At 43.6% G+C, this 12,089-nt stretch overlaps 2 protein-coding genes across 3 annotated transcripts in view; both read right to left on the bottom strand.

Moving 5' to 3' along the window:
* Nucleotides 1–230: 230 nt before the first annotated feature.
* Nucleotides 231–6,979, bottom strand: LOC147468488 (uncharacterized). Its single transcript, XM_086553417.1, has 2 exons — nt 594–6,979; nt 231–338 (listed from the first exon to the last, which is right to left on the bottom strand). The coding sequence occupies exon 1, from the start codon at nt 6,977–6,979 to the stop codon at nt 1,088–1,090; it is 5,892 nt and encodes a 1,963-aa protein (XP_086409543.1). The 3' UTR covers nt 231–338; nt 594–1,087.
* Nucleotides 6,980–7,112: 133 nt separating this feature from the next.
* LOC122264893 (uncharacterized) overlaps nt 7,113–12,089 on the bottom strand; it is a 7,282-nt gene continuing 2,305 nt past the window's right edge. The window contains exons 1-2 of one of the 2 annotated variants that reach the window (XR_015192424.1): nt 7,403–12,089; nt 7,113–7,149 (exon numbers count right to left, since the gene is read on the bottom strand). The exon at nt 7,403–12,089 is cut by the window's right edge and continues 2,305 nt beyond it. Coding sequence is in view for 1 of the 2 variants with exons in the window: in XM_086553416.1 (XP_086409542.1) it covers nt 7,897–12,089 (4,193 nt within the window). In the remaining variant the exon portion in view is untranslated. The other variant, XM_086553416.1, reaches the window with a different exon arrangement.

Raw genomic sequence — 12,089 nt, 5'->3', positions numbered from 1 at the left:
TTAAGTATCCCGCTGTTACCCCGCAAAAAAAAAAAGTATAAATATATTACTTCCAATTTACTATCAATGTTTTCAATACCTTTCGTTTATGTGATAGATTATCACATTTCTTTCCTCACTCATATTACTCAGTTAACTTTTTTTGTTAATGTACAATATTTTGCTTTTAGTGTAAGGATTGAAATGTGAATTATGTACATTATATATATATATATTTTAACACACTTAGTGTTAGGGAGTATACCTCTTGGTGTTGCTTGCTTATTATAATGGTATAAACAATGCCAGACAATGACACACGTTTTCTTCCTGGTGCTTTATTATATGAAACGGTCCAACTGCAAACAAAAAAATAAACACCTCTAAGAACATTATGCAATCGTTAGTTACATGTAAACAAAAAGTAATAATATTCAGTATCACTAACAAACGTACTGGCAATATTTTTAGACAAAAACAATAAAGAGAATAGCACTAATGCTGACGAATGTTTACTGGCAAATGATGACAATGAAAAGCTAACTCTTTTCACAATAATTATTAAGAAACCATAAATATAATGTAAGCATCAACCTCTTCCATATAAAACTTACAGTTTCTGGCCTTCTCCGGGTGCTGACAATGTAATGAAACTGGTATAATCCTTCAAAACCACATGGAAATCAAAAATCACTGACTGCTGCACATGTTCACTCCATACTTCTCCCATCCGTCTACAGATGGCAGCACCGCCATAGGAGGGAAATTCAAATTTATTGCTTACGAAGTTACAGGTGTTATATCCCGGCCCCAAATGCACCTAACATCTGGGTGCATTTACAAGAAAAAACAGAGAACACCTGAGAGATCTAGTATACATTACAAATCAAATTATACATTCCAAGATGTACAAAAAACATAGGTATTTTGAGTAAACATGTCATCAGAATCCACGAAACAAAAAAAAAACAAATAAAAACAAAAGGGAAACAAAAACACACAAAAAAAACTAAAGTTTCAAATGGTTATCTCTTGTACTTTCTTTGCAATGTGTGAGTCTTTAGAGGCAGCGATCCGCCTACACCTCATCACTCTTTTCAAAAAAAATCTAGGAACATTTTGGCTGATCAGTGATGGCACTTTCTAGCACACAAAGTTTGGTGATGGGCCTCTCATAGGTACCTGTTGCTGTCCTGACCTTTACAGAGCGGACCAAACCATCAATACTTTTATAAGTCTCTGTTATCAATCCTAATGGCCACTTATTCCGGGGTATGTTATCTTGCTTCATCAGCACCAAGTCTCCTATCTTGAGATTAGGTCTTGGTGTGAGCCACTTTTGACGCTCTTGTAGAGTAGGAAGATATTCTCGAATCCATCTGTGCCAGAAGATATCTGCCAGGTACTGCACCTGCTTCCATCGGCGACGATATATATCCCTGCTCTCAAACTTTCCAGGAGGTAGCATGGGACCTGACCTCAGCATCAGTAAGTGATTGGGTGTTAGAGGTCTGTCATCTCTAGGATCATCAGACAGTTTTGTGATAGGCCTACTATTCACTATGCCCTCTACCACTGTCATCAGAGTCACTAAGGTGTCATCATCTATAGTCTGTTGCTTAACTACACCTGCCAAAACAGCTCTGATGGTTCGTATTTGTCTCTCCCAGACGCCACCCATGTGAGAGGCTCCAGGGGGGTTAAATTTCCAAGTGATTTCCTTCTTCAACAAATGTTCATGGATCTGGTTCTGGTTCCATTCCTGTATGGCATGGCGTAGTTCTTGCTGTGCTCCAACAAAGTTAGTACCATTATCAGACCAGATTTCTTTGGGCTCCCCTCTTCTGGCCATGAACCTCTCCAGCGCATTGATAAAGCTGTTTGTGTCTAAGGTATTTGCTACTTCAATGTGTACAGCTCTGATAGAGAGGCAAGTGAAAATACAACCATACCTCTTAACTTCAGAGCGTGCCCTCTTTACCATATATGGACCGAAGTAGTCCACTCCTACCCTAGTGAAAGGTGGCTCAAATGGTGTAACCCTTGATTTTGGTAGGTTAGCCATTTGTTGGATTTCAGTCTTACCTCTCAACTTTCTGCAGGTAAGGCACCTGTGTACTACCTTCTTTACCAGTTTTCTTCCTTTGAGTATCCAGTAGTACCTTCTGGTATCTGCCAGTATCCGCTCTACTCCGGAATGACCTGCTTTCTGGTGATAATCTTCAACTATGAGCCTAGAAACTGGGTGCTCATAAGGTAGTATCAGCTGGTGCTTGGTACTTTCCTCCTGCTTGGAGTTCGTTAATCGTCCTCCAACTAACAGCAGGCCTGAGGACGATTTCTTAGGGTTTAGCTTACCAAGCTGTGTCTTTTTCTCATCTTCGAGCATCTTCTGTGCATGTCTTATGATGGCCTCTCCAGCATTTCTCAGCTCATCTGCTACCAGTGGCCCCTTCTGATGCGGCTTCTTACGAAGCACCAAGCGTAGTCTCAGAAGCCAAGCTACTGCTTTCTTCATGCGGTGCCAGGAAGAATAGTAGTTCAGAAGTCTGCTCGTGTGATCTTCTTCAGCCTTGGTGATATATACTACTGGGAATGGCTTCACCTCAGCAAGATTCTCCAGTTCTATGCAGTTAAAGGCAGGCTGTCTAGGCCAATTGGATCTTTTCTCGTACAGGAAAGCTGGCCCTTTACTCCAGCGCTCATTACAAACCAGGTCTTCTGCCATCATCCCTCTAGATGCATCGTCTCCAGGATTCTCTGATGTAGGAACATGTCTCCATTGGGTTGGTGTGGTATGATCCAGAATCTTGGCCACTCTGTTAGCTACATATGTCTGGAACCTCTTCCCATTGCTCTGTAGATACCACAACACAATGGTACTGTCTGTCCAGTAAACTGATTCTTCCAGAGGCATTTCCAGCTCTTCTTGCAGGAGCTTGTCCAACCTTACTGCTTCTAGTGCTCCAGCTAACTCTAGGCGTGGAATGGTGGAGCCCTTCAGAGGTGCAAGTCTGGATTTTGCCACCATAAAATGGACAGAGACTGTCTGCTCTTCAAAATTGGTCAGCAGATATGAAACAGCTCCATAACCATATTCAGAAGCATCTGAAAAATGGTGTAATTGAAATGTTTTAACAGGTTTGTCAATGAGCATGACACATCTAGGAATGCTGAAGCCCTTAATGACAGGCAGATCATTTAGCCACCGGCTCCATTGTTCCTCCAAGTCCTTTGGCAAAGGCTCATCCCAGCCCCTCTCCAGTCGACATAATTGCTGGAACAGTCTTCTTGCCTGCAGCACAAATGGACTTAAACAGCCAAAAGGGTCATATACTGTGCTGAGAGTGCTCAGGACTCCTCTCTTGGTCCTTGGTTTGTTTTTAACATGCATGTCAAATTTGAAATGGTCAGACTCGATGTCCCAAAGCATGCCCAATGCACGTTCTGTGGGTAGCTTATCCAAGTTAATGTCCAAGGTAGTAAAAGATTTTCCCCACTCATCCTTGTTGATGCTATTCAATAACTCTTTTGAGTTGGAAACAAACTTTGTCAAGTGAAAACCTCTCTTGGTCAACAGTTGCATTACCTGATTTGCAAGGGGTACTGCAATCTCCAAGGTCTTTACAGATTTCAGGCAGTCATCCACATAAAAATTACGTAGAACAGTGTTTAACACATCATGAGGAAATTCTTCTTTAAATTCTCTGGTCACTTGCTGGAGTGCGTAGTTTGCACAGCTGGGGCTCCACACTCCGCCAAAAAGATGAGATGTCATGCGATATGTCACAGATTGTCCTCCTGTATCATCTTCCTGGAACCACAGAAAGCGCAACACATCCCGGTCATCTGGCGTCACCTTCACCTGGTGGAACATTGACTCGATGTCTGCCATAAAGGCAATGGCTCCTTCCCTAAACCTCAACAGGACTCCTACCAGTTTGTTAGCCAAATCTGGTCCTTGGCACACATGGTCGTTCAAGGATGATCCTCCAAACCTTGCAGCACAGTCAAAAACAACCCTAATTTTGTCAGGTTTCTTTGGATTGTTGATTGGGTGATGTGGCAAGTACCATACCTTACCATCAGCTCTATTCATTTCTTCTAGAGGCACCTCTTCAGCATATCCCTTTTCAAGAAGTTTGTGGATCTCTCCTGTGTATTTCTTTTTAAGATTTACATCTTTGTCTAGGCGCTTCCCCAACATCCTTAAGCGTCTTTCTGCCAAGTTGTAATTGTTAGGTAGGTAAGGTGTTTCTGTCTTAAAAGGAATATTCAAGGTATAGTGACTGTTCTCTAATGTCATTTTTCTGTCCCATGTCTCTAAGATCTTTTGGTCGTTTCTAGACATTCCAGAATCTTCAGAGTTGACTCCTTCTAGGTCCCATAACTTAAACAGGTTGCTTTCCAGATGAGAAATATTCTGTACAAAATGGGAAGATCTCACTTTGGGTCTGAATGGATCAATTGGCCCATTTATGGCCCAGCCCAGTGGTGTGTGAATGGCAAAAGGTTCCCCTGGTTGCCCCTTTCTCACTTCATCAGGCAGCAAAAGATCTGCACAATCCTGCCCGATCAGTAGGTGTACTTGATCAACCTCTAGCTCAGGTATCTCCAGGTTTTTCAGGTGTGGCCACCTCTGAATTTCAACACGGTTTGACAAACCCGACAGGTCTATGTTCAGCGTGGGCCTGACAGTCACTTCTGGTATGCAGTAAGGTTCCTGAGTATCACCAAGGTCTGTCACAAGAAGTGTGATGATTGTGGACTCTACAGGCATTCTTGTCTGGGCAATGGTAGTTAGTTCCATATGACGGGTCACACCTCTGGCTCTCAGCATTCCACATAACTCCTCTGAGCAATATGTGGTGTTTGTCCCAGGGTCCAACATCGCATAGGTGTCAACAATGGCACTCGTATCAAGACACCTAACTCTGGCTGGCACTATTGGTAGGGCCAGCTTTCCACCATGGCTGCAGATAAAATTGCTTACTTTGGGGTTCACATTGGGATTCTGAGGAATCTGGCTCATTGCTGATGTCACTGTTACAGGTACATGTGGTGTTTCCAGTGTGGTATCACCTCCATCTGGTCTTCTACTTGGCAGATGAAGATAATTATTGTGCTTCTTCCCACAACCTTCTACGGTACATATAAAGTTTCGGGAGCAATCCTTTCCTATGTGTCCTGCTGCAAAACAGTTCACACACAGACCTTTGGACATAACAAGATTCCAGCGGTCCTTGATTTTCATGGCCTTGAAGCGTGAACATCGTATCACGTAGTGCCCTTGTCCACAGCAGGGACATTTTCCTGCCATGGGCTTCTTACTTTCTGGTATAGCTGCTTTGTCCTCTGTGAGCGATGTAATTGTAGCAAAACTTCCAGGCTGTCTCCTTTGAGGCCTGTTCTGCTGACTCTTTTCCTTGTCCCTTTTGTGATCTCTGTTGACTAATTTTCCAAAAACAGGGTCAGAAGCCTCATCAGCAGCATTGGAGATGAATCTCACAAGTTCTCGAATCTCCGCTCCTCTTCTGTATCTGGACCGAATCTCATGGTTGGCTTTTACCCATCGAGTCTGCAGGTAATATGGCAACTTTTCCACTATTTTGAGCATGTTGTCTCCACTTCCAAGCTGGCTAAGAGAGTTCATCTCCGTGAGAGACTCCAAACAACAGTTGAGTTCATCAGAATACTCTCTAAGATCAGCTGCTCCCCTTACATCTGACCTACTGGTAACCTTTCTCACCCACTCACAGGTGATATTGTAGGGGTTTCCAAATCTCTCTTCTAGGATTTCCAAGGCTCTTTTGTAGCCTTCCTCGGGTTTCTTATACGAGGTGCTTTTCAAAGCAAGTGCCGCTCGTCCTTTGCAGTATCTTCTCAGGCAGGCTAACTTCTGGGCTGCAGGAATGGATAAACAGTCAATGGTGTCTTTAAAGGACCTGATGAATGGCCAGTACTCTAGTTCATCCCCACTGAATGTCTGAAGTTCTCCTCTAGGAACCTGTAGGGACTCTACCATAGACTGCTGCTGAACTCTTGACATGTCCAACACCTGGTTTAATGCATCGACGAGGATAGAAGCTGCTTTCCTTTCTGGATCTTCTAATGGAATATGGGAGGGCTCCCATGATGGCCTTGAGGTTTTCTCATTAGGTTCTCTAGGTGTACTCTGGAATTGTGGAACTCTGCTGTTTGCTTCTGGGTGTCCCGGTGTATACATTGGTGTAGTTGCGTGTGCAGTGAGACCAAACCCTTCAGTATCCAGCTGACGTTCCATCGTTTGGTAGGATTGAAGTTCTTCTATTAACTTCTTCTGCTCCTCCATCGTTTGGTGTCTCTCCCTCCTCAGCATCAGTTCGCTCTCCATCTTTGACTTCTCCAACTCAAATGCTTGCCTCTCCTTTTGTAGAGTTAGTTGGCGGTTCTGTATTTCCAGCTGCTGCTTCTTAGATAATTCCTCAATTTCTCTTTCTAGTGCCTTGTTGTTTTCCTCCAGGTACATTTCACACGTGCCTGCATGAGTCAATTGGCCTTGGTCTGTTGTAACAGTGCGGGGTCCAGCAAAATCATTCCTCTTCTCTTGGTCTCCGTGCACCTTAAAACCTTCCCCATCCTCCTCCTGGGCAATCCAATTGTTCAAGGCAACCTGGAAGTCTATCACCTGACCCATAGCATCAGACTTGTACAGTTCAGCTTCTAAACGTTCTTGTTCATCCGTCAGTAAGCCCAGGAGTTCAGTGTGAGCCACCTCAAACCTCTCTATGGACTCTGAAAAGGCATCCATTTTCTCTTTTACCTGAATAATATTCTTGCTGTCAGTGGTCAGCTTGTCAATGATGCCCATCTGCTTGGTTAAAAGTCCCTTGGCTCTGCTGCGCCTCCTCTTGGCATCAGCTACCTCATCCTGGTTGTTAGTGTCAGGCTCTATCTCCTGTGGTGAGTTTTCCTCTCCATGCATAGGCCTGTCTGTAACTTGCTTATTTGGGGCACTCATCCTATTCTGTATCAATTAACTTCTTTTTCCACTGCCAAACTTTGGACTATAACACACTTAGTGTTAGGGAGTATACCTCCTGGTGTTGCTTGCTTATTATAATGGTATAAACAATGCCAGACAATGACACACGTTTTCTTCCTGGTGCTTTATTATATGAAACGGTCCAACTGCAAACAAAAATAAACACCTCTAAGAACATTATGTAATCGTTAGTTACATGTAAACAAAAATTAATAATATTCAGTATCACTAACAAACGTACTGGCAATATTTTTAGACAAAAACAATAAAGAGAATAGCACTAATGCTGACGAATGTTTACTGGCAAATGATGACAATGAAAAGCTAACTCTTTTCACAATAATTATTAAGAAACCATAAATATAATGTAAGCATCAACCTCTTCCATATAAAACTTACAGTTTCTGGCCTTCTCCGGGTGCTGACAATGTAATGAAACTGGTATAATCCTTCAAAACCACATGGAAATCCAAAATCACTGACTGCTGCACATGTTCACTCCATACTTCTCCCATCCGTCTACAGATGGCAGCACCGCCATAGGAGGGAAATTCAAATTTATTGCTTACGAAGTTACAGGTGTTATATCCCGGCCCCAAATGCACCTAACATCTGGGTGCATTTACAAGAAAAAACAGAGAACACCTGAGAGATCTAGTATACATTACAAATCAAATTATACATTCCAAGATGTACAAAAACATAGGTATTTTGAGTAAACATGTCATCAGAATCCACGAAACAAAAAACAAACAAACAAAAACAAAAGGGAAACAAAAACACACAAAAAAAAACTAAAGTTTCAAATGGTTATCTCTTGTACTTTCTTTGCAATGTGTGAGTCTTTAGAGGCAGCGATCCGCCTACACCTCATCACTCTTTTCAAAAAAAATCTAGGAACATTTTGGCTGATCAGTGATGGCACTTTCTAGCACACAAAGTTTGGTGATGGGCCTCTCATAGGTACCTGTTGCTGTCCTGACCTTTACAGAGCGGACCAAACCATCAATACTTTTATAAGTCTCTGTTATCAATCCTAATGGCCACTTATTCCGGGGTATGTTATCTTGCTTCATCAGCACCAAGTCTCCTATCTTGAGATTAGGTCTTGGTGTGAGCCACTTTTGACGCTCTTGTAGAGTAGGAAGATATTCTCGAATCCATCTGTGCCAGAAGATATCTGCCAGGTACTGCACCTGCTTCCATCGGCGACGATATATATCCCTGCTCTCAAACTTTCCAGGAGGTAGCATGGGACCTGACCTCAGCATCAGTAAGTGATTGGGTGTTAGAGGTCTGTCATCTCTAGGATCATCAGACAGTTTTGTGATAGGCCTACTATTCACTATGCCCTCTACCACTGTCATCAGAGTCACTAAGGTGTCATCATCTATAGTCTGTTGCTTAACTACACCTGCCAAAACAGCTCTGATGGTTCGTATTTGTCTCTCCCAGACGCCACCCATGTGAGAGGCTCCAGGGGGGTTAAATTTCCAAGTGATTTCCTTCTTCAACAAATGTTCATGGATCTGGTTCTGGTTCCATTCCTGTATGGCATGGCGTAGTTCTTGCTGTGCTCCAACAAAGTTAGTACCATTATCAGACCAGATTTCTTTGGGCTCCCCTCTTCTGGCCATGAACCTCTCCAGCGCATTGATAAAGCTGTTTGTGTCTAAGGTATTTGCTACTTCAATGTGTACAGCTCTGATAGAGAGGCAAGTGAAAATACAACCATACCTCTTAACTTCAGAGCGTGCCCTCTTTACCATATATGGACCGAAGTAGTCCACTCCTACCCTAGTGAAAGGTGGCTCAAATGGTGTAACCCTTGATTTTGGTAGGTTAGCCATTTGTTGGATTTCAGTCTTACCTCTCAACTTTCTGCAGGTAAGGCACCTGTGTACTACCTTCTTTACCAGTTTTCTTCCTTTGAGTATCCAGTAGTACCTTCTGGTATCTGCCAGTATCCGCTCTACTCCGGAATGACCTGCTTTCTGGTGATAATCTTCAACTATGAGCCTAGAAACTGGGTGCTCATAAGGTAGTATCAGCTGGTGCTTGGTACTTTCCTCCTGCTTGGAGTTCGTTAATCGTCCTCCAACTAACAGCAGGCCTGAGGACGATTTCTTAGGGTTTAGCTTACCAAGCTGTGTCTTTTTCTCATCTTCGAGCATCTTCTGTGCATGTCTTATGATGGCCTCTCCAGCATTTCTCAGCTCATCTGCTACCAGTGGCCCCTTCTGATGCGGCTTCTTACGAAGCACCAAGCGTAGTCTCAGAAGCCAAGCTACTGCTTTCTTCATGCGGTGCCAGGAAGAATAGTAGTTCAGAAGTCTGCTCGTGTGATCTTCTTCAGCCTTGGTGATATATACTACTGGGAATGGCTTCACCTCAGCAAGATTCTCCAGTTCTATGCAGTTAAAGGCAGGCTGTCTAGGCCAATTGGATCTTTTCTGGTACAGGAAAGCTGGCCCTTTACTCCAGCGCTCATTACAAACCAGGTCTTCTGCCATCATCCCTCTAGATGCATCGTCTCCAGGATTCTCTGATGTAGGAACATGTCTCCATTGGGTTGGTGTGGTATGATCCAGAATCTTGGCCACTCTGTTAGCTACATATGTCTGGAACCTCTTCCCATTGCTCTGTAGATACCACAACACAATGGTACTGTCTGTCCAGTAAACTGATTCTTCCAGAGGCATTTCCAGCTCTTCTTGCAGGAGCTTGTCCAACCTTACTGCTTCTAGTGCTCCAGCTAACTCTAGGCGTGGAATGGTGGAGCCCTTCAGAGGTGCAAGTCTGGATTTTGCCACCATAAAATGGACAGAGACTGTCTGCTCTTCAAAATTGGTCAGCAGATATGAAACAGCTCCATAACCATATTCAGAAGCATCTGAAAAATGGTGTAATTGAAATGTTTTAACAGGTTTGTCAATGAGCATGACACATCTAGGAATGCTGAAGCCCTTAATGACAGGCAGATCATTTAGCCACCGGCCCCATTGTTCCTCCAAGTCCTTTGGCAAAGGCTCATCCCAGCCCCTCTCCAGTCGACATAATTGCTGGAACAGTCTTCTTGCCTGCAGCACAAATGGACTTAAACAGCCAAAAGGGTCATATACTGTGCTGAGAGTGCTCAGGACTCCTCTCTTGGTCCTTGGTTTGTTTTTAACATGCATGTCAAATTTGAAATGGTCAGACTCGATGTCCCAAAGCATGCCCAATGCACGTTCTGTGGGTAGCTTATCCAAGTTAATGTCCAAGGTAGTAAAAGATTTTCCCCACTCATCCTTGTTGATGCTATTCAATAACTCTTTTGAGTTGGAAACAAACTTTGTCAAGTGAAAACCTCTCTTGGTCAACAGTTGCATTACCTGATTTGCAAGGGGTACTGCAATCTCCAAGGTCTTTACAGATTTCAGGCAGTCATCCACATAAAAATTACGTAGAACAGTGTTTAACACATCATGAGGAAATTCTTCTTTAAATTCTCTGGTCACTTGCTGGAGTGCGTAGTTTGCACAGCTGGGGCTCCACACTCCGCCAAAAAGATGAGATGTCATGCGATATGTCACAGATTGTCCTCCTGTATCATCTTCCTGGAACCACAGAAAGCGCAACACATCCCGGTCATCTGGCGTCACCTTCACCTGGTGGAACATTGACTCGATGTCTGCCATAAAGGCAATGGCTCCTTCCCTAAACCTCAACAGGACTCCTACCAGTTTGTTAGCCAAATCTGGTCCTTGGCACACATGGTCGTTCAAGGATGATCCTCCAAACCTTGCAGCACAGTCAAAAACAACCCTAATTTTGTCAGGTTTCTTTGGATTGTTGATTGGGTGATGTGGCAAGTACCATACCTTACCATCAGCTCTATTCATTTCTTCTAGAGGCACCTCTTCAGCATATCCCTTTTCAAGAAGTTTGTGGATCTCTCCTGTGTATTTCTTTTTAAGATTTACATCTTTGTCTAGGCGCTTCCCCAACATCCTTAAGCGTCTTTCTGCCAAGTTGTAATTGTTAGGTAGGTAAGGTGTTTCTGTCTTAAAAGGAATATTCAAGGTATAGTGACTGTTCTCTAATGTCATTTTTCTGTCCCATGTCTCTAAGATCTTTTGGTCGTTTCTAGACATTCCAGAATCTTCAGAGTTGACTCCTTCTAGGTCCCATAACTTAAACAGGTTGCTTTCCAGATGAGAAATATTCTGTACAAAATGGGAAGATCTCACTTTGGGTCTGAATGGATCAATTGGCCCATTTATGGCCCAGCCCAGTGGTGTGTGAATGGCAAAAGGTTCCCCTGGTTGCCCCTTTCTCACTTCATCAGGCAGCAAAAGATCTGCACAATCCTGCCCGATCAGTAGGTGTACTTGATCAACCTCTAGCTCAGGTATCTCCAGGTTTTTCAGGTGTGGCCACCTCTGAATTTCAACACGGTTTGACAAACCCGACAGGTCTATGTTCAGCGTGGGCCTGACAGTCACTTCTGGTATGCAGTAAGGTTCCTGAGTATCACCAAGGTCTGTCACAAGAAGTGTGATGATTGTGGACTCTACAGGCATTCTTGTCTGGGCAATGGTAGTTAGTTCCATATGACGGGTCACACCTCTGGCTCTCAGCATTCCACATAACTCCTCTGAGCAATATGTGGTGTTTGTCCCAGGGTCCAACATCGCATAGGTGTCAACAATGGCACTCGTATCAAGACACCTAACTCTGGCTGGCACTATTGGTAGGGCCAGCTTTCCACCATGGCTGCAGATAAAATTGCTTACTTTGGGGTTCACATTGGGATTCTGAGGAATCTGGCTCATTGCTGATGTCACTGTTACAGGTACATGTGGTGTTTCCAGTGTGGTATCACCTCCATCTGGTCTTCTACTTGGCAGATGAAGATAATTATTGTGCTTCTTCCCACAACCTTCTACGGTACATATAAAGTTTCGGGAGCAATCCTTTCCTATGTGTCCTGCTGCAAAACAGTTCACACACAGACCTTTGGACATAACAAGATTCCAGCGGTCCTTGATTTTCATGGCCTTGAAGCGTGAACATCGTATCACGTAGTGCCCTTGTCCACAGC

The sequence above is a fragment of the Penaeus japonicus genome, unplaced genomic scaffold (genome assembly GCF_977035675.1).
Source record: "Penaeus japonicus unplaced genomic scaffold, GWHDUDI00000001_assembly GWHDUDI00000028, whole genome shotgun sequence".
NCBI classification, from domain to species: Eukaryota; Metazoa; Arthropoda; class Malacostraca; order Decapoda; family Penaeidae; genus Penaeus; species Penaeus japonicus.
Note: the sequence above shows the minus strand (reverse complement) of the source record. Positions and strands in the feature narration are given on the sequence as shown.